At 52.5% G+C, this 21,007-nt stretch overlaps 6 protein-coding genes across 6 annotated transcripts; 2 read left to right on the top strand and 4 right to left on the bottom strand.

The window, feature by feature from the left end:
• Window positions 1-145: 145 nt before the first annotated feature.
• On the bottom strand, window positions 146-1,174 carry PV08_09163 (uncharacterized protein; the record flags this gene model as incomplete). Its single annotated transcript, XM_016383483.1, has 2 exons — window positions 146-896; window positions 948-1,174. The coding sequence occupies 2 exons, from the start codon at window positions 1,172-1,174 to the stop codon at window positions 146-148; spliced, it is 978 nt and encodes a 325-aa protein (XP_016232106.1).
• Window positions 1,175-1,560: 386 nt separating this feature from the next.
• Window positions 1,561-2,299, bottom strand: PV08_09164 (uncharacterized protein; the record flags this gene model as incomplete). Its single annotated transcript, XM_016383484.1, has 3 exons — window positions 1,561-2,092; window positions 2,145-2,188; window positions 2,237-2,299. The coding sequence occupies 3 exons, from the start codon at window positions 2,297-2,299 to the stop codon at window positions 1,561-1,563; spliced, it is 639 nt and encodes a 212-aa protein (XP_016232107.1).
• A 541-nt stretch (window positions 2,300-2,840) lies between these two features.
• PV08_09165 (uncharacterized protein) lies at window positions 2,841-5,477 on the top strand (the record flags this gene model as incomplete). The annotated part of the gene is made up of 1 exon (XM_016383485.1): window positions 2,841-5,477. One exon carries the CDS (start codon window positions 2,841-2,843, stop codon window positions 5,475-5,477), a length of 2,637 nt encoding a protein of 878 aa, XP_016232108.1.
• Window positions 5,478-6,732: 1,255 nt separating this feature from the next.
• PV08_09166 (uncharacterized protein) lies at window positions 6,733-8,133 on the bottom strand (the record flags this gene model as incomplete). The annotated part of the gene is made up of 2 exons (XM_016383486.1): window positions 6,733-7,491; window positions 7,546-8,133. 2 exons carry the CDS (start codon window positions 8,131-8,133, stop codon window positions 6,733-6,735), a joined length of 1,347 nt encoding a protein of 448 aa, XP_016232109.1.
• Window positions 8,134-13,234: 5,101 nt separating this feature from the next.
• On the top strand, window positions 13,235-15,544 carry PV08_09167 (uncharacterized protein; the record flags this gene model as incomplete). The annotated part of the gene is made up of 1 exon (XM_016383487.1): window positions 13,235-15,544. The coding sequence occupies one exon, from the start codon at window positions 13,235-13,237 to the stop codon at window positions 15,542-15,544; it is 2,310 nt and encodes a 769-aa protein (XP_016232110.1).
• A 1,537-nt stretch (window positions 15,545-17,081) lies between these two features.
• PV08_09168 (NADPH-cytochrome P450 reductase) lies at window positions 17,082-19,216 on the bottom strand (the record flags this gene model as incomplete). Its single annotated transcript, XM_016383488.1, has 2 exons — window positions 17,082-17,378; window positions 17,438-19,216. 2 exons carry the CDS (start codon window positions 19,214-19,216, stop codon window positions 17,082-17,084), a joined length of 2,076 nt encoding a protein of 691 aa, XP_016232111.1.
• Window positions 19,217-21,007: the final 1,791 nt, after the last annotated feature.

A 21,007-nucleotide genomic window follows, 5' to 3' on the forward strand; every position in this document is an offset into this window, starting at 1 on the left:
TGACTCTTCCAGAGTGTCGTGTGAACAGTCCGAGCTGGTTTTATATCGTGCATTGGGTCATGATAAGGCTGTCTCTTCCTTCGCCTTCGTTGACCGTTCTCATCCTTCCCGCCGCGATCACCACCACGACTCCTTGTCGTCGCATTCATTCCCTTCCCAGCCTCTCTCCGTCGTCTTGTGTCATCTCAAATGCTGGCCGATAATATTCGTTACCATCCCCATCGCGCCTCTTCAGCTTTGGGTTCTTTACGGTGTCATTGATGCCACCGAGGCTTGTGTAGCCCTCGTCATACATCGAACAATATCTGAGTGGCCCGCCCGATTCTAGGTCTTTTAGATGAGGCGAGCGCAAGAAACACCATATTTCCGATAAATGCCAGTCTATCACCGGATGAATTCGCATAAAGGCCGGCCAGTTGTGGTCGGTGGGATCGAAATGAGTGAGGTGAGCCCCATGAGGGTCTGTTCGACGTGTGCCCACGAAAATCGCTTTTACAGAAGGATGAGAGGATAGATACAGGGCAAAGGCGTCCCGGAACGACACTATAGGTTCTGGTGTTTTCTCCGTGCCGCTCTCCGGTTCAACACGTGGGAAAGGTTTCGTAATAGTCGGATTCGAGTGCGACCGCTCTTTTTTGGACGGACCAGGATTTGTCGATATGTGCGCTAGATCGAGGTGATACAAGCGTGAGGAGTACTCGACAAACTCGGATACGGCGGGGAATGGATCAGGTGGTTTGGCGTATATAGAGGGGATTGACGTAGGAAAATTGAATGATTGTGGACTTTTGTTCTTCAGACGCGTAAAGTGCCTGTGCAGGACGGCGAGATATAATATTAAAAGCACCAAACAATCTTTTCCTCCATTGTAGGAAAGCGATAACGCTTCAAATCTACTGTGGCAGTGTCAGCAATCTGCGGACGACCACACGGCGGGGTTGGCGAACTCGTAGTCTTGCAGCGCCTTTTCTATCACGCCCAGTGCAATCCTTGTCTGCTCTTGTGTCCGTTTTGTGACATCGTCAGAGGTAGGCGCAGCGAGAAACGAGTCGACTTGGGAGCAGAGTCGGGCGCAGACGTTTTCGAGGCTCGACGAGGCATCGGCTTCTCCATGGTTAGAGGTAAGGGAACCGTTCATCATGGGGGCGTTGGGTGGCAGCGATGCATTGCTCATGGTGGACTCGACATGGAAGAATACAGAAGTTCGAAAGTAATGCTTACCATGCCAATGAAGAGTCTCGGTCGCATTAGGGCATTAAGTTTCTCTGGCAGAGAAAGTCGGAGAATCATTGAGACCGAGCATCTGTGGGGAATATGAGTGTCCGTGGTACTTATGAGGTACTCGTACTGTACCGAGGATCCGATCCGGACCGAAGCATTCGCGAGGCCTGCAACACTACTCGCAGAGAACTCTACGTCCAATATGAATACAAGGAATGCTAATGCCATGGTCACTGCTGCTTCTACCTCGATCACAGGCCTCGGGTCTGTTTGTACCGCAAGTAGGCTCTGACTCCTCCCACTAGTAGCCTACCTACCCAGTACCCAGGAGGCAACCCATCATCCCAACACCTTCATCTTCTTTTTCTTCTTCTGGTCTTCTGACTTCTTCACCCCCTTCTGGAAGTCTCGCCAACTGCCTATCCGCTGCTCTCTCGTCTCCTCCCAGCTCTTCTCATGATCTCGCTTCCGCTTCCTCTCTTCAATCTCGGCGTCTTCTTTGGCCTTCTCTCGTCCCTCTTCCTGCATTCTGGCCTTCATCTGTCTTCTTCGCCGAGCCTCGGCCTCGACCAGCACTTCAACCGTCTTCTTTCTCCATTCCTGCTTGAACTCTTCCGTCTTCAATTCCTCAGAGTCAACGGTATACTTGTGCTGTCGGATCAGCAGCTGTCTCGCATCCGCGATGCATTCGTCGAGATGTTGTCGCTGCTTCTCATCAACCAGGGCTGTCTGCGCTTTCTTCAGTCGGTCAAAGGCTTCAGGTGCTAGTGGGTTTTTGGTTTTGTCGGGGTGAATTAGTAGCGACTTTTTCCGATAGACGATCTTGATGTCTGACTCAGGTACACCGGGCTGTAGATCGAGGACTGCGTAGCTGAGAGAGGTCAGTAAGAAGGCGGCCCCGGCGGTTATAGCAGCGTACTTACGCATCAAGTCTAAATGCTTTCAGAATACGGTCTATCTCAGCGTCCTTCAAGTACGATTAGCCATGGTCAACCGACGGCAGGAGAAAGCATACCTTGTCATATTCCTTGGCTTCCTTCTCAAGCGCATCAAGAGCATCGGATTCATCATTAGCCATGGTGGGCTGACGGTTTGTTCCTTACCAATGACGAGCCAGACGTTCAGCCTATCAGCGGCAGTGCACAAAAGGTAGTGTTAGGTTACAGATTCAGTAAGAGAGTGTTCCACCCACGCGCAAGAAGTGTAGTAGAGGGTCCAACTCTGGAAGATCAGAGAAAGGTTGAAGCATTGATGATGGGACTCGAGCGCGCACGGCGACATCAAGCAGCGACCCTGAGGCGTTTGGATAACGGCTGCTCCTTAGGGCAGGTTAGCCGATACTGATTCGAATACTTCTTCCTCAGCCTTGTATATACCGGACCTTGTTATAGCGACTCCAATAGGATAGAAACACCCAAGTCCTAAGATAGATAGAGGCCCTTCGACTAGTCGTTCACAAAGCCTCCATCGTGCTGCGGATGTATCATTCCCATCATGTCCGAGAATCTCTTCGTCAACCCCCGCAATAATTCCTTCCGAAGATCTGCCGATACCAGCAACAGTTTTCCCAAAATTTCCTGTGCCGACTTTGGACTTCGACTTCGATAGCGACAGCAAAAATGGCGCCACTGGGCAAACGGAAAAGAAGGGAGTCGGGCCCGAGAAAAGAATACCAAAGACCTCGTCAACTCAAACGAAAAAGAGAGGAAGAGGACATTGAATCACTCTCTCAACGGGTGGCTGACCTCGATCCACGGTCTGCAGTACCGTCCGACAACTTCGCCGATCTTCCACTCTCACAAACCACGCAGGATGGCCTTTCATCCTCACATTTCAAGACCCTCACAACCATACAGGCCCGGACTATACCTCTTGCCTTACAAGGTCTCGATATTCTCGGTGCTGCAAAGACAGGCTCTGGCAAAACGTTAGCATTTCTCGTTCCCGTCCTCGAGAACCTGTATCGTAAGAGATGGACGGAATACGATGGCCTGGGTGCCCTCATCCTATCCCCGACTCGCGAGCTCGCCATCCAAATTTTCGAGGTCCTCCGCAAGGTCGGTCGCAATCATACATTTTCTGCTGGTCTGGTCATTGGAGGCAAGAGTTTACAAGAAGAGCGAGAAAGACTGGCACGAATGAATATTCTGGTCGCTACACCTGGTCGGATGCTTCAACACATGGATCAAACGGCCGAGCTGGACATTGGTAACCTACAGATTGTTGTACTTGATGAGGCGGATCGAATAATGGACATGGGCTTTCAGACAACGATCGACGCACTCCTGGAACATCTTCCACCGGATCGACAGACGCTGATGTTCAGCGCTACTCAGACCAAGAAAGTCTCTGACCTGGCTCGACTCTCCCTCAAAGAGCCCGAGTTTGTCTCCGTCCACGAAACTGCCGAGAGCGCAACTCCCTCGGGGTTGCAGCAGAACTATATTGTGACGCCTCTGCCGAACAAACTCGATACGTTATGGTCATTTATCCGTGCAAATACCAAAAAGAAGATTCTGGTCTTCCTGAGTTCCGGAAAACAAGTACGATTCGTCTACGAATCGTTCCGACACCTCCAGCCGGGTCTTCCCTTGATGCACCTGCACGGACGCCAGAAGCAGACCGCTCGTCTGGACATAACGACAAAGTATTCAAACAGCAAACATGCCTGCTTATTCTCCACCGATGTCGCTGCCCGAGGCCTCGACTTCCCCTCTGTCGACTGGGTTGTTCAAGTAGATTGCCCCGAAGACGCCGAGACATATATCCATCGTGTAGGTCGGACTGCAAGATTCGAGCGCGATGGTCGTGCTGTGCTCTTCCTCGACCCTAGTGAAGAGGAGGGGATGCTTGCCGCATTAGAGAAGAAGAAGGTTGCTCTGGAAAAGATCAATGTGCGGGTGAAGAAGATGCAAAACACCATCCGCAATCAACTGCAGAACATGTGCTTCAAGGACCCAGAATTGAAATATCTGGGTCAAAAAGCGTTCGTCAGTTACGCGCGCAGCGTACACATTCAAAAGGACAAGGAGACGTTCAACCTTAAAAAGCTCGACTTGGAAGGCTTTGCCGCAAGTCTCGGCCTGCCTGGTGCGCCTCGGGTAAAGTTCGTCAAAGGTGAAGACGCAAAAGCCAGGAAGAATATGCCGCGACAACTCCTCGCTGCTCTCGAAGGCAGCGACACAAGTGGCGACGAAGATGAGGGTGACAACAAAGCTAAACAGAAGCAAAAGGCGGTTCGAACAAAGTACGACCGCATGTTTGAACGCCAAAATCAAGACGTACTCGCGGCACATTACACAAAACTTATCGAAGATGATGACGATGAAGATCAAGATGCAGCTCGTGATCCGTCCTCTAGAGCTGCCAACAATAATGAAGATGACGAAGACGAGCCCGACTTTCTCTCCGTCAAACGACGATTCGTAGCCGGCGACGAAGCGCTCGGTCACGACTCCTCTCCATCCGCGTCGGAATCCGATACAGAAAATGAAGATCCCATGGGTAACGGGACACGGTCGAATTCTAAACCGGGCAAAAAGGAGATCCGCACGGTCAAATTATCCGACAAGGCCGAGCCTCTGATCATCGACTCCCACCGGCGCGAGAAACTCCTCTCGTCTCGCAAGAAGCTTCTCAAGTACAAAGGACACGGAGCCCACCTGACGTTCGACAGCGACTCGGACACGCCCAAGGACCGCAAGGCGTACCGCGATGAAAGCACCTTTGGACCCGACGCGGCACAACGGGAGAAACAAGAATTCTTGGAACGCGAGCGCGAACGAGCCAAAGAGATGGACGAAGTCGACAAGGAGATTGCACGGCAGAAGAAGCGCGAGAAGAAGGAACAACGCAAACAGCGAGCGAGGGAGTTGCGTGAGCAAGAACGAACAGGGGGCGCCGAGGAGGACGATGATGGTGTACAGCTTGTGCCGTATGACGAGGATCAGGGCAAGAGCGTGTACGATGACGAGGATTATAGTAGTGATGGGGAGGAGGCGGAGGAGGCCAATGAAGAGCGGCGGTTTGGACAACCTCAGCTTGGAAAGGCAGGAGTTGAAGCGAAGAAACGGCCAAAGAAGTGGTTCGAGGATGCTTCCGATTCGGAAGATGACGAACGTGCCGTGAAGAGCGGCGGTGCTGGTGCCGGTAAGCGCAAGAAGAACCGCAATGGCGCCGGTCTCGAGGTCATCGATCAGCCTGAGACACTCGAGGATCTTGAAGCTATGGCTTCTGGACTTCTCGCCAGGGGGTGACGTACGAAAAAATAGTAATAATTGAGAATGAGAACCTGAAACAAGAAGCAGTGAAGGTTGCCGAGTCAGGAGCATCAAATTACTTCGCTGCTGAAATATCCAGGACAGGACAGGTACCAGGTAGGTATATATGAGTTGGTTCACCGTCGCAATCGGTACGAGCAGTCGAACCACCGCTCTCACCAGTCAAAACGTAGACATATTCCGAGTACGGAGAGGATCAGGCCCCGGCCGCTCAATCTTTCTTGTTCTTGGGGGAGTTGGGTTTACCTCAGGTACATGTACCAAAAGGTTGACGGACGAGTCCACAGAAGCCAAAGTAAAGAAAAGAAAAGAAAGGAAAGGAAAGGAAAGGAAAGGAGAAAACGATCAAGACAGACAGTCCTATCGGTCTTGAACGTCCCCCGAGACCAAGAAAATAAGAAACTACCAACACGAATGGATGGATGGATGGATGAATGAATGAATGACGCCTTTCTTCTTTCTTCTACAGCTCGTAGTTGTGTCGGAACACTCACTGCCTTATTAACTAGAGGACTTTGGTAACTGAATCTGCCGCGCCGGATGGTCATCGAGATCGATCAGGACCGACTGCCCCGTTCCTGTCCAATCCAACTTCCCAGTTTTGTATCCCCGATTTAAAAAGAAAACACACATCGAGTACACGGCACTTGTTTGTCGTGGGGGCCGCTAGCAAGGGGCGGCGGAAGTCATGATACAGGCCATAAAGAAGAATGAATCATGGTTAATTGGTTTTGCCTCTTTTTCATTTCGTCAAAATTCAAACTACCTAGGGTACCACCTACCCAGGTAGGTAGCTTGTAGCCCTCAAAAGGTATCCATGAAGTGAAACATTGACCGCCCTATCTCTCTAGAGGTAGGTCAGGTGGTGATTGATTGCCCGGTGTGTCATTTTCGTAGTTCGAAGAACCCCCGATTTCCCACACGAGTATCCAGGCGTTCATCCGCTTGACGGTAACTGGCTGTCGTTCGCTCCTCTTCAACATGTAATTCTGCGGCCTGCGCAGAGTCGTGGAATATTTTGTTGTACAAGTAGACCATAATCTGATGTTCTTGTCAAAATCGGTCGTTGTTTTAGGGTTGCATTCGTCGCATCGTCAGAAAGAAAGAGGAAATGAAAAGACACGCGGATATTCGTGGTGCCTATAGCCGTAACAGTCATGGATTAATGCAAAGGCCTGACTTTCCTTTTTTTCTTTTAATAAAAAAAAACTTTCGTCGCCGCCCGTTCCCATCAGTCGTGTTTAGGTCCCAGAATGCCTTGGATGTCCATTTTTGGTCGTTTGGGGTCAGGCTCTTGGGTTCCCTCGTCCTGGGCTCCTTCAGCAAACTGCCGAGGTGCCTGATGAGTCGAACGAGACGCCTGTGTTATCGCAGGATCAATTGGTCCCAAAGAAGGAGCAGGCGGACGTATCGGCGGAAGCTGAAGACTAGAAGGCCCAACGAATGGCGGTAGTGTTTCGCCAGGCATTGGCCCATGTATGGCAGGCCGTGGGAAAATAGGGTTGGAATACGTGGTCTGGCCAGATCCTCCAAAATGTCCCGCCATAGGAGGATAGTTGTACCCGCCATACGGGGCAATCGACCGGTGAGGCGATTCAGAGTGAGGCGAGGCATACGACGGCGGTGCTTGTTGGGTGGGAATTCCTGCTGGTCCCGGCTGCGAATATGATCGAGTTGGCGAAGTAAAAGTCCCGGTCGCCGTCGCCGGGCTAAAAGACACAGAGGGCTGCGCATACATGGGTTGATGAAACGAGCCTCTCATCGGTGGGTTTCTTGTTGGATCCTGCGGTCGCAGTGGAGGGTATCTGCTTACAGCTCCCGGGGGCGGTCCGAAAGACGATAGGTCTGGGCCTGCTAACGATCGGGGTGGTCCTACAAAATGAGAGCTCATCGGAGTGACGGCACTGTCGAACGTGCGTCTCGTCGAAGGATCTTCTGGCTTCAACGGCGGACGTCCTCTCTTCTTGTGCTCAACGTCGTGACATGATGCCTGCTGAAGTTAGTCGGGCGACCGCGGACAAGGCCCGATCCATAGAAGGCTTACCTCTTTACCGCTCTGCACGCATCTTCGGCACGGTCGATTGTTGTCACATCTCAAATGCTTCTTTTTGCAATTGACACACGCTGAGGCGACATGGGCTTTTGGCTTTCGGGCGGTGCGTGGTGACACGGGGCTGAGTAAATATCGAGTAGATTCGCTCAAGCTTGATGGCGTTGACGTGGCGTAACTTGACCCAGCAGCATATGAGGCTGGAATTGGGTAATTCGCTATGTAAGAGCTAGGCGGAAGCGGCAATTCCGCTATAGTCTCGCCGGTTCGAGTTTGCGCACTGAGTCTGGGAGCGGTCTGCTCGACAGGTGTCGGAGGCGACGGCGCAGCTGTGGCAGCACTAGTTGTCGGGGGAGTATGAGACCGCTTCCGTCGTCGGCCAGCAATCTGTGGTGGTTCACTAGGCGGCTCCGGTGGGGGAGACCCGGACATGGGAGGTGTTGGAAGAGATGCCCAGACGGGCGCCGCGATTGGTTTCGGCAGTATGAGGTCTATCGTATAGCGTGACGAGTCGATGCTAGACCTGTGCTTCTTGAAGGACAAACAAGGCGGGAGAAACTGAGGCGGACGTGAATGCTGCATCTAGCCTCTCTGGAGAGACTTGCTTCCCCCAGCTCAAGTTGTCATAGATGGATGATGCCTGAGGAGAAAGCCGTCCAAAAATCAAGCCGACAAGTGAAGTCGACAGTCGAGGAGTGTGTGCGTCGGTGCTCAGACGTTATTTGGTATGCACAAACCGAGGGAACGCGCAACGACACACTTCGACCATGTAGCCACAGGTACTTCCGACGCTTATTTAGATGTCCGTGCCAGCGCTTGGGGATGGCTGTCAGTGATTCGAGTCCGAGTCCAATGGAATGGATCAGAGTGAGGTACGACATATTGCAGCATACCTGGACAAGATTCCTGCTTTGGCCCCAAATTTCGTCCACAACCAATATTGACCAAACAGAGTGATATGGGAAGCAGTGGGAGCACGACAGGGTACAAACGAATGCGGGCTGATGGGAATTGACTCGAACGAAGAGGCAACAGCGAAGGGGCCAGGGTTGGTCAAGCGAGAGGCAACAGGGACTGTGCGTCTGTTGAGAAAGAGCGTGGTGACCTATATCGTCAAGGCGAAGAAGAGTGAAGACTCGAGCATGTTGAAGCCGAAGCTGAAGTGAAACCTTTTCAAACTGAGGGATGCACGAGGTCACAACAAAGCTGGAACTAGAACAGACCTTCCCTCGAAGACGACAACAGAGCAGGGCCAAGATCACAGCCTTGGAGTTTGTTCCATCATGGCCATGCAGAGCATGCCCTCTCCAGGTGCAGCCAAATTTCCTCATCTTCATGATGGAAGGACGACGATCTGCTCTATTGAAAGGCCGAACACTGCTCCAATAGTTCCGTCGCCAGATCCACATCGGCCTAAATGCAAAAGCCACCACAGGCCAGGGACCCATGACCGCGCTGTGGACGTGCATTAGTGCTTGCTTCTGACGGACGCCCTCGTCCAGCTTTCCCGCTGCCAATTGCGACATGGAAGAAACAGCCCGTCGAGCCTAAGGTACTATCCGCCGTACTAAGCGAGTCGCCAGCCTGGCGCGGATGGGCCTTCGCCGCCAGCCTGGCGAGCGGATTGTGTGCATGGTGGACTCGGTAGCACCAGATGGTGATGTCTCGGCAAGCCAGCCAAACGATGGCATAAGCCGCCATCACCCCTGGGCCGCTGGGGTCTTTACGAGCGTCGTCGAGGACCGCCGGACTTGCTAGGCTGATGAGGCGTCCAAGTTGAGCAGAGACGGGGAACAGCAAGCTCAGTGCCTAAGACACGGGCACAACAATCAGGCATAAGCTTTGCCCATCACGGACCCATGTGCATCGCCATTTGCTTCCACCCCGGTATCATGCACGTCAACTGGCTCATTGGACATGTGCTGGTTGGCCCCCCAGGGCTCTACGTTCGCTTCATTGGCCGAGCGGACTATGTATCGGGCAATGTCATCGATTAACGCCGTCCCTTGGGCGCCGGACATCGACACGGAGGATAGCATCCATTGGTGGAAAGCTTACAGTACAACATGGAGAGACATTGATGTCCCGATTGAGTCAAACAGTTGACGGGCACCCTGAAAACTCGTCCATTACTGAAACGAGAACGACTGGAAAGAGGCGTGTGGGTGGGCAAGGCGACTCTTGGACATTGTCCATTGATTGTTTTGGACTTCGATTTTTGTCTCTTTGCCAGATGCAGTCCATTCAATCTCAGGTGTCGGCTGGCTGCCGGCATGCACTGCCAGAAATAGACACCGCCGTGTCACCGATGACGACCTGGGAACCTCCGCCGTGGGCTCTTCTGTACGACAGATCCTACAGACGACAGGGTTCAAGAATTAACCATAAAGCCCAAGGACTGACTGGGACCGGGATTGCCGCTAGATGTGGAAGCAAGTATATTACAGTAGAGTTCTACTGTACATGTGGGAGTTTAACGCTGTGGTCGCTGATTTTCGCCAACACATCCGACCCACCACAACGACGCCTGCCGGGGTTCGACTAACTTAGCCTTACTAGTGAGCCTCAATACGGAGAGCTGAGGGCAAGGGCCACGCCAGGGCTAGGAGGCCACCTGGGCGTTGACGATGGCCCAATGACCCCTTGCTAGGTGCGCTCCATCGGTATGGTACCTTTGCTTTACTATATACGAAGAACCAGCTCTATTGAAAGAGAGATTGCTCCCGCAAGACGATCAAGGACTAAAATTCCGCCCCGGCCAGCCCTGCGACACGATTGAGGGATTGTTGCCGGCAAGTTTGACAAAGAGTGTTCAGGAGATCGACTTGGTCCGACCGGCATCTCGGGACTTTTGAGGATCTGACAACGCCGGTGTGCGCTCCTGTTGGCCCTAGACTCAAGACTCAAGAGCTCTTCCAGTGGTTTCTCGCTTGTCGGTGGTGTATCCAATATTATTATGATTACGGTTGCCCACGCCCGTTGCCCAGACCAAGACAGGGCTTGTGGCTTACTCTCCCTCTGGAGCCTGACTATTTCTACTGGGTTTGATGGACAAGTGACCTGGGGACTTCCTTCACCAGTTCCATAAATAAAACAATCTCATGCGACATCTGTCAGGTGAATAGCCGTCGCGTGCTTGGGAAGTTTCATGTTGACTTTGACGGTTATTGTCCCCAGCTATACTATATTTCACCCTAGGAGGTACCTAGACCCCTCTTTTGGCTTGTCGGGCACAAAACATGGAATAATCCTGGACCTGGAGCCTCGGAATCGTGTTGGGCGGGCCACTTTCGTTGTTGTCCGTGATATAAAAAGCATTTTTGTTCTGAGCCACAATCCGCAAACAATCATGTCAAGGGTCCCAATCGGGCCTTGTGGACGAGATTCGTTTCTCCTTCTGTCGATGTGATTTCATTTTACGTTCGATAGTTGAGGGCGTGGAGAAAAACGAACGCGGCACATCTGAACACTATTGAATGATCCGTCAACAGATCATCACCGGTTGTCCCACGATGGATGCTCTTAGTGTGTTATTAACGCACGACACTCGGCATGGCTCTCACCTCACTATCACCTTAACACACACGGCACGGAGGCAGCGAGGCACGAGCGGTGCGGTTTTAAATTTCCGCAAACTCAATTCCACGTCTTGTGTTGTCGCCAACAGCGTGCCTTGTTGATCACGGAGAATTTCAGCATAAGATTACAAGGAAAATCAACACTGGGATCGTGCTAATAATGGCGAGCCTATTATGGGGACATTTCTACGCTTGGACTGGTGGCCCCTGCGGACTGCGCAATCCCATGCCTAAACACCGAAATTTCGATCCACGACTAGTACACTACTTCGTACAATACACCCCTTGCTCTTGTCCTGCGCTTGTCGGTCATTTCAAGTCTTCAGTTTCTCCGAGGATTGATCGGGCTTCTTGCTGCAGTTGGTGAACCCATCACGTCCCACTTGATCAGGGACGGCATGGCTCTGTTGATGGGGCATTATTCGTGCCTGAACAGGATTTCTTATTTACTTTCTGCGCCGAGCACCAGATACAATGGTTCAAGATCCGGCGCGACGGATGATCCCCTAGAAGCAGAATGTGGCGGCCGCTATTTCGTTCTAGCTGGGCGCCTCTTTAGCCACTGCATCCTCTGATTCTTGGGGAAGAAGACGTGCACGTACAACCGTAAGCCATCGTGGCTCTGATTGTTTGTTTTGAGACAAGTGGGATCGATAGCCTTCAGGAGATTTTCTGCTGTCATCGTCGTTCTGGATCGTTCATTGAGGACATTCTTCTTCTTCATGGATTCCTTTTCCATACCGAACACGGGCCAGGCCATCCCTGGCATGAAATCTCCCGAAGCTGTCGTCAGTGTTCGTAGCCACTATGACGCTGTGACCATGACTCTCCCGGTCCCTACGAGTATACTGCTTCGTTATCGACTCGAACCCATTTCACGGATGGAGACATCAGATCCACTAGCCATACGTCAGCCAGACTAGTTAGTTCGAGCCGACTGACTACATACTCAGTCGAGTCACACGAATTGTGCTGTACTGCATGTGAGTTGAAGCCGAGCTCATTTCCGAGTCCACACTGGGCAAGATAGAGAACGTAACGAGCAGGACAATTTCGATGTGTCATAAAGCGGATACGGCAAAATGAGTAACGGGAGCCGAGTTTGAGGGATCCTATACCAAAACACAGCTCTACCCTCCTCAGCACAGGCAATGATACCTGGGCAAGTTGTGACAGGTGCCTTGATGATTCGTTTTGACCAGCAAGGGCATCAGTCAAATCAAGCGGGTAATCATCTGCTCCTGCAAGACTATGTATATGACATCCGGAATCCCGAGCTTGTCACAAACAAGGGAGTTCTTCCTGTGATGGGGGCATGGGCATTCAACTCATCCACGCGATACTTTCGTAGCTTCGTGCCATTATGCCATGTGCCATGAGTCCACGACAGACCCCGATCGCCAGAACACGTTGGCAGCGCATTACGTGAAGCAGGGGGTATTTCAACCGTCACGCCGACTCCATAGAGGCGCCGCTATAGCCTGTACCTTTTCGTACAGCCGGTGTCCTAGTCACTTGTGGCTACCGGCTCCGGAAGAGGTTTGGGCCCAGAGGGTGGATGACCATGTGTCTGGAAAAAGCGTGGAAACTTCAAAAGTGGTTCTTGAGCCAAAAGACCGATTGTCCTGATGTTCATGATACTGTACACCATACTCTGGATGCCAGTAAGAGGCCTGTAGTCTCAAGCACAGTGACATAACTAGGGACATACAACTAGGCGTCTTGAATACCTGTGCTCGAAAGAGAATGCCAAGGCCCGGGCAAAATGACGCTGTTTGTCACGTGGTGCCGATCAGACGACAGTGAAACCACCTTCTCATCCCTCGTCTCTCGTCTCTCTCGGTGCCTCTTGTCTCTACAAAGACTGCTTCAACATCTTCCGGTGGTCATCGCTGTACCGTGCTCATTCTCAGTCTTGCTGGCCGCTTGAGACAAAGTATTTCCCTGTCAAAAGCAGCCGGCAGATGAGCCCTAACCTTCGTCGTCATTCACCGTCACCGGCCAGACACTTCGTACCACGCACCCTTTCTTTCGTTTCAGCCTGCTATTGCATCTTTGCTTGATAGTAACGGCGGCATCGCTGCATTGTGCTCTCCAAAGCAAGCATGGCCGATAATGCCCCTCAAGAGGACCCTCTGGTCGCGGCCTTGCCACCTGCCACTGACTACATGACTTACTTGACATTGTTGGAGTACCAACTGACGCCTGAAAAGCTACCAACGTTGAATAGACTTCTCACAGAAGATGATGGCAAACTGGCCAAAGAAATCGGCTGGGATCTTCTGAGGCTCGTTCTTCCAATGCTGGACTCCGCCCCAGCCGAGGCCAATCAATGTCTTGAAATCATAGCTCGCCGGGGCAACCCCAGAGAAGTGGTTGTTCGTGTGGCCGAAGAGCTGGAAAAGCTAGGTGACGATGCTGAGGAGGACAGTCCAGACCCAGACGTGGATGAAGTCGACATGGCTACGTTCAGCGGCGAAGCTCCTCGCGTACATCTGGGGAGTATGAAGCTCGACGGCATGCCCGAAACAGAGCAGGCGCCCAAGAACGAGCCGGAGCTGGTGTCCGGCCCAGCAGAAAAGAAGAACTTTGCACCCGTGGACAAAGGGTTGAGACTACAAGCTCTCTTCAACATCCTGGGTGTCGTGCATCCCAGAATCAAGACACAATATCCCAGTCGTTTTCTTGCAACATCTCTACCTCCGGCTCTGGGGGCCTACAGACACGTACCCATCACAATTGAAACGACCACCGCTTTCCTGACGATGCTAGAAAACCTGTCTGGCAAGAAAAGACCTCCTCTACCGCCACGAACCGGCACTGTGGATGACCCTACTGCAGGTTCTGAAGCGGCAGAACAGAGCAAAACCGTCACTGCCACACCCGCCTCTCTACCTGACCCAGAAGCCAAAGGAGAAGAAGAGAGCAGAGGCAACATGACTGCATCAGTAGAAGAAAAAGCCATCATCTTCCGTCTACTGAATGCCGTCAACCTGGAAGTCCTCGACGAATATCTTTCATTTCTCGCATCTGCTGAGCATCCGTCGATGTCGTGGACTGCTCGGCTGAGAGAGACGTTCGAACCCAAACGAGTCGTGCCAGGTCGCCCAAGCGAGACCCAGCATTGGAAAGAAACTCCAGAGCTACAAGAACGTGATGCTCTCCTTGCTCGGTTCCACAAACTAGCCGCCGAATTAGACCTCTCCACCAGCCAAGAGGTGACGAAACTCGTTCACGACGAAGACGACGACGCAGACGGTTCTGAAGAGGCCAAGGAAGAGCCGTCCGAATACCCAACATCGCCCGCTCAGATTCCGTTCCCCAGAAACGGCGTCATCTTCCTCTTCGCGTATGAAACCTTTTCCAAACCGATCGATGCTCCTCTCATCCTCTCAACAAGCGATCTGACCAAACTCACCGCACACGCATTCCCACTCAGCGCGACGCCATCCATCCCCTCTCCCGCGCTGCTAGACTCCCTGCTCTCCCTCCTCTATCGACACGCCGTTCCACACTCTTCGCCCAATCCGACTCCGCACCCACCCCCTTCGCCCGCCAAATTCATCTTGCTCCTCAGCACCTTGACCCAAGTCTTCACCATCACGCCCTGGCCCAGCCTTCGCGATTCCGCACACTACATAGCGTCGAAACTGCTGCATGCGTACCCGGACCGGGACGTACGTCTACAGATTATCACGCAAACACTCCGCGGAGACACCCTTAGCACCAACTGGGCCGAGACTTTCGAAGAAGACCCGGACGTCCAACCTGGGATCGACGAAGGAACGGGCCTGACGCGAAGCACATCCGCGCTCCAACCTCACCCGATCCCACTTGGTCCGCCACAACAATCCGGCAACCTCAAAGCTGTAGGCGTTGACTGGCTCAAGGATGAATTCGCCGCACACATGACCATGACTGTGCAGACATCAAAAACCGAAGCGGGAAGCGAAGCTGCTTGCGTTGGTGGTGGAGGCAGCGGCCTAGACCCATCGATCTTCACGTCTCTCGACGACCACGACCACGACCGCAAAATCCAAAGCCAAACCGAAACAGGAACGCTCCTCGACCTGCTCTTCCCACGCAGGCTTCCTCCTCTAACATACCCGGAATTCACACCCGAGACACTCACCGCGTTCCTGCGCGACATCCCATTCTACATTTCAACGCTGAACCTTTTGTGCGTGATGCTCCCCCACGTCGACGGCGGCGCACTCGACTTCACCATCCGCGCGGCCGCACACGTCGCAAACCTCAGCGGGCCCGCCAAGAACCTGCTCGAGCTTCTCGAGCACTTTGCGACGCGCGAAGACTCTGCAGATGCGCTGGAGGGGAGTCGAGCCGACATTTGCGCCCTCAAGGACGCAACTGCTCGAGCGACGAAAGTCCTGGAGAGAACTACTGAAGCGGCTTAATTCAAACCCCGGGGGAGAGGAAATGGATGAGTCAGAGGGGGGTCAGGATTGAAAAGAAAGCGGAGAAGGAGGGACGGGGGCACAGAGGGACGGAGAGATGTAGTATGGGAAAGTAAAGGGTTGAGAAAACCGAACCTCAAAAACTTGAAGATACCCAGAACCCGAAAAAAAATCCCCAGGAAAACGCGGAAAACGCCAGAACCCAGAAATCCCCAAAAAAAGTGTCCTCCTACCTACCTGCCTACCCTGATGATGGTAGTGGACCATGGTGGACTCGGCGGTCACAATGATACCTACGAACTATTTTTGTCCTTCCCTTGCGAATACTGTGATTTGAGGTGGAAGAAAAACAACAAAACAAGCGAAAACGAGAAAACAACAAATGACAAACAACAAGCGTTTCGCTGCCTTGCGCGTTGATTGTCCATAGTCCCGAACTCGAAACCCCAAAAATCCCAAAAATCCCAAAAACCCAGCATTCTTTCCATCACGCGGGAAGGGCGGGTGGCCACGATTATCCGATTGATGAGCGAATTGCATGTGATGGACGGAAGGACGGATGGATCAGAAGAAGAAGACAAACAAAAATGCAGAAAAGGTGACACGCGCACTCTCATTCATTATCCCACGGGACAAAAGAAAAAGGGAAAAGAAAAGAAACCATCGAGGCAGTAAGTAGTATCTAACTTATGGAATCTTTCAAAGAATTTTCATCATTCTACTTTACCATACCTCAGGCAGGCCTTTATACACTAGTGTATTGTACTGGGAACTCCGTCATGACCACCACTCCTATACAAATAGCAATGGTATCAGGTTCCATCCAACCCACCAGTAAGCGCAGCGCAACAGAAACTTCTTCAGAGTGAAAATCCCTCGTCGACAGTGTAGGCGAGAAAAAGTAAGTGTATCGGATCGCTCTTGAGACGCCGTCTGCAGAAATCAAGTCAAAAAAAGAAAAACAGGTCCAAGATTCGACAGTCTGGAAAGGAAACCAGCCCCACCGGAGTCAAATGTGGCCGGATCTGGGAATCCATCGACCCCACGGCATGATGAGCGACGGTGAGAGGAGAAGCGGGAGCGGGAAAAGATGATAACACCGGTATCGCTCCTGTGCCGGCTTCTTGAGGAGTTTGTTTGTCGTCCAATTTGTTTCTTTGCTTCTCTATCGGGAGATGCAGGCTGCGAATTGTCGTCGACCCCACAATCCCTCGATGCTGCCCAGTTGGAGCCCCGCGCTAAAGTTTTTTCCCCTTCTTCTCTCCTCAGCTTCTCCAGGTCAACAACGTCAACAACATTGGCCACCGTCATAGAGTACCGATCACATGCCCCTTCATCGATGATTCTGGTAGGAAAGGTCCCATCTTCCACAGTGGCCCCGAAACTACGAGGATGTCACTCAAAATTCACCGCGGCCATCTCGGAAACCGCATCGCAGCTGCGTGGCTTGTGAATCGGTCTTGACATCCTGCCTCCGACACGGCCAAAGTGCTCGCGACGGCCAGACTCTCGAAAGTCTCTCATACATAGATGGAGCCTACGACCAGACGTCTTCCTGATAGACACCGCTGCTGCGCATGCTCTTGACCACCTGCTCGGCCTTCTTCTCGTCCACTCCGCGTTCGGTCGCAATGATTTGTCCAAGAACATCATTGACTTCCCGAGCCATGTGCGCTGCATCACCACAGACGTAGAAGTTGGCTTTTTGTTGTAGTAGATCGTTAATCAGTTTTCCGTTTTCCTTGATCAGATGTTGCACGTAGACTTTCTTGGAGGTTTCTCTGGAGAAGGCGTTGAAGATGATGAGTTTGTCACCGAGGGCTTTCTTGTATTCCTGTTGAACAAAGTTAGTCGCATGCAGATAAGACCACAATCAGATATAGAATGACTTACATCCCATTCCTCCTTATAGAGCCAGTCCTCGGTCGACCTTCTGCAGCCGTAGAAGAGAACAGTTGTTCCGACTTCCTCGCCCTTCTTGGCCTGCTCGGCACGTTCTTGAACAAACCCGCGGAAGGGGGCGACACCAGTACCAGGACCGACCATAATGATAGGTTTCGAAGGGTTGGACGGCAACTTGAAGTTGGAATGACGGACGTGCACTGGTACGTGGATACCATCGTACTTGTTGCGAGGACCGGTGATTGCATAAGTCAGACCGTGTGGGGATGGTTCGGCATCGCCGTTCTGCTTCTGCTTGAGAGCCAGAAGGTAATTGGTGGTAACACCCTTGACGATGTGGCCAGCACCAGGAATACGGATCGACTCGACAACGGCGGTGATGGAAATCTTGTTGGGCTGTACCAAAGACGACGATGAGATAGAGTAGTAACGTGGTTGGAGCTTGTTGATACCTTCGACGAGGGCGGAGAATGGGACAGCAGACCAGGGTTGAGAACTGACGGATGAGACGATTTGAGCGATGTTGAGCATTTGCGAGGCGGCCTTCTCTTTGAAGTAGTCTGCGTCAGAGCCCAATCGGGTCATTTCCTTCTTGGACGCCTCATCGGGGGCGAATGCGGCGAGGGTAGACAGAAATTGGCGGGAGACCGGGGCGCAGATTTCCATGTGGTAGCGGACGGCGGCATCGTAGGTGGTCGGAACGGGGAAGGGCACCTTGGCCGTGGGGTCCAGACCCTTCAGGTTGATGACTGTGTGCCTCTTTGCATCCAGACCGAAAGTCTTCAGGAAACGATCGACCTCCATGCCTGCGTTGGTCGGCCAAACAGCGATATGGTCACCAGTAGTGTACGACAATCCTGAACCTGAAACATCGATCTCCATGTGAAGGCAGTTGCGGTCCTTGACGGTGAAAAGCTCACGAGATTCGGCAATGGGCGCAATGAATGGGTTGTGGGCATTGAAGGGGCCTTTCTGCGAGCCTTCGAGGTGGTTCTTGTTGGGTTCTCCCAGGTAGACAGTGTCGTCTTCGACCGAAAGATCTTCTCTCTCTTCGACGGAAAAGACTGGCTCATAGATGGCCTCGCGTTCTTCAAGACCCATTTCTTTTGCAAGGGCAGCCCACATGGGCTCCTTCCAGGCCAAGAAGTCTTCTTCCATTGTACCAGCACCATCGTCACCTTCGCCAGCGTCACCGATTCTCTTTGCGCCCAGCTTGGTCAGAATCTTGTCCAAGTTGCGAACCATCAAGTTGTAGTGCTCATATGTGTTGTTTCCCAGGCCAAAAGCCACGTACTTCAGATTGCCCAATGGCTTTTCATCCGAGTCGTTGGAGAATGAAGGGGGATCGCTGTTAATGAACTCCCAGAATTCCACAGCGTTGTCCGTAGGCTCACCCTCGCCATAAGTGGCCATGACGAAGAAAGCAATCTTGTCTTCCGGAAAAGTGTCCAAGTTCTCGTAGTCATAGTCTTCCAAATCCGCGGTCATGGTGCTGAGACCGAAGCGGGCATGTCCTTCCTTGGCCAGACGAGAAGCGTAGTCCTCGGCGGTACCTGTCTGAGAGCCATAGAAAATGACACAGTTCTTGTTCAATTCCTCCATCTTTTCCACGATGTTCCGGGACCCTTTCTTTGCAGCACCGCCGTTCATAGCAGAGGTGGCATAGGGGTCTTTGGCGACACCCCAGTAGGTGCCCTTGGTGAAGTACGCAATGCTCCCCAGAAGGAGCACCACCAGGACAATAATGTCCAGAGTGTCGACTTGAGCCATGGTGAGGGGTCAGAGGGGCTCAATGGAGGACGATGAGAGGAATTGTAGGGGGACCTGGACGGTTGCGAATGGCTTTCGGTGTAAACGATCAGCGCGACAGAGGATGTAGTCGAATTTATCAAAGGAACAAGGACAGATTGATGCCGTGAAAGCCCCTCTCAGTGGGTAAAATAACCCGTGTGTGGCCTGATGTGCCAAGGGTGGGCTGGAGTGGGCTGGGGGAAAGATGAGATAAGGTAAGAAGCTGAAGAGCCTGCAATACGAGTATGCTGAAAGATGCCTGGGTATGGATACGGCGGTGTTTGGGTGAGAGAGAGAAGACTGCAACCGAGAGTATAAGTAAATCACCGTGCTTGAAGCGATCGCTTTTCTACCTCCCCGGATGTAATGGGGAAGCCTTCGGGACTGGGAATCGGGACAACGAGGTGGTAGCAAGAATTGACGGTCAGACCGCGGAATGTGTGGGAGAAGCACAAGCTGGCACCCCGCGAAGCGGATATCGGACGCACTTCGGGGCGGCAGTTCGTAGGGCAGGCATTACAGCCATGGCACAAACAGCACGGAGTATTATGCTTTGTACTCGGCACAACTGTTGTTGGCGGGTGTACGAGAGGGCTATTTACCTCAGGCTCACTTGGTAGGCAGAGAAGTAATAAGCCTGGTGGCTTTCAACCTTTGAACAACAATTGATATAGGGATCTACGGATAAGACTCAAGAGTCAGCAAAGACGGTGTCTCCCCCATTGTCGAGCACTCCCAGCTACCAAGGTATTCGATACCAGGACTATGGGCGCCCTACCACCTGGAGCACAAGATACTAGGTACCTGTGCAGGCACTTAGGCTTGCCCGGGGCAGCCTACTAAAGTAAATTAGTAACTGTACGGAGAAGACCACCGCCCGTGAATGCACCCACAGCGCCACAGGAAGACAACCCACAGCTCCTCCATTCTTCGCACAGCACATACTGTGTTTGTCCTTCCCTGCGCTTCCATCGCCATCCACGCCTGCTGCTGGCCGGCCACAGCCTCACATGCTCCGTCGTCCGATAATCAGTGATACTCGGCGGAGTACTGTATTGTACTTCAGGGTTGCGCAGAGCCAGAGTCAGACACAGTCAGCATGACCGCCAGCTGGTCGACCTACATGCGCCAGGCACAGCACAAGTCTCTGCATCCCTGAGACCTTCGTACTCGCCACAGGAGATGCGCTTTCCGCTTCCTCCTCGCTTCTCCTTGCCCGGAGACGCCATATTCCGTGCTCTCACACTAACTAGTAGGAAGAGAATCTCTGTACGGAGTAGGCTCAGCGTGAATCGATTGGCGCCATCCCCGTTTCCATCACCCGTCACGTCGCGGCCCTGGGTGATCTGATTCGGTAGCTGTACCTGTCCATCAGCGAATCGCTGGGTGTAGCACATGGCCAGGCCATCGAAAGGGTCCGTGGGAAACAAATATGACATCGATGGCCTAGACTGTCCTACACCAGACGCACACACACTGACCCTTTGAAGTAGATCGTCGTCTACAAAGCACGAGTGCTCGTATCTGTAGTGGTTTGTATAGACTGTAGATATCCCTGGGCTTCTTGTTCACCGCACTGTAGTCTCGTCGCCGTGTGATTGGGTGAGGCTGCGTTTCCATTGTTTTTCAGTCTGCTTGACCTTGTCTATTTCCACTACGGGACTAAAATTCACTCCTCCCTAGACAAGCAACGTACTCGCTACCCTCAACACCAGTCCTCCTGCTCCTCGTCCTCTCCCTCACCATTTCTCGGCCTGGACTCGGGCGCAA

Source organism: Exophiala spinifera, assembly GCF_000836115.1.
Source record: "Exophiala spinifera strain CBS 89968 unplaced genomic scaffold supercont1.7, whole genome shotgun sequence".
NCBI classification, from domain to species: Eukaryota; Fungi; Ascomycota; class Eurotiomycetes; order Chaetothyriales; family Herpotrichiellaceae; genus Exophiala; species Exophiala spinifera.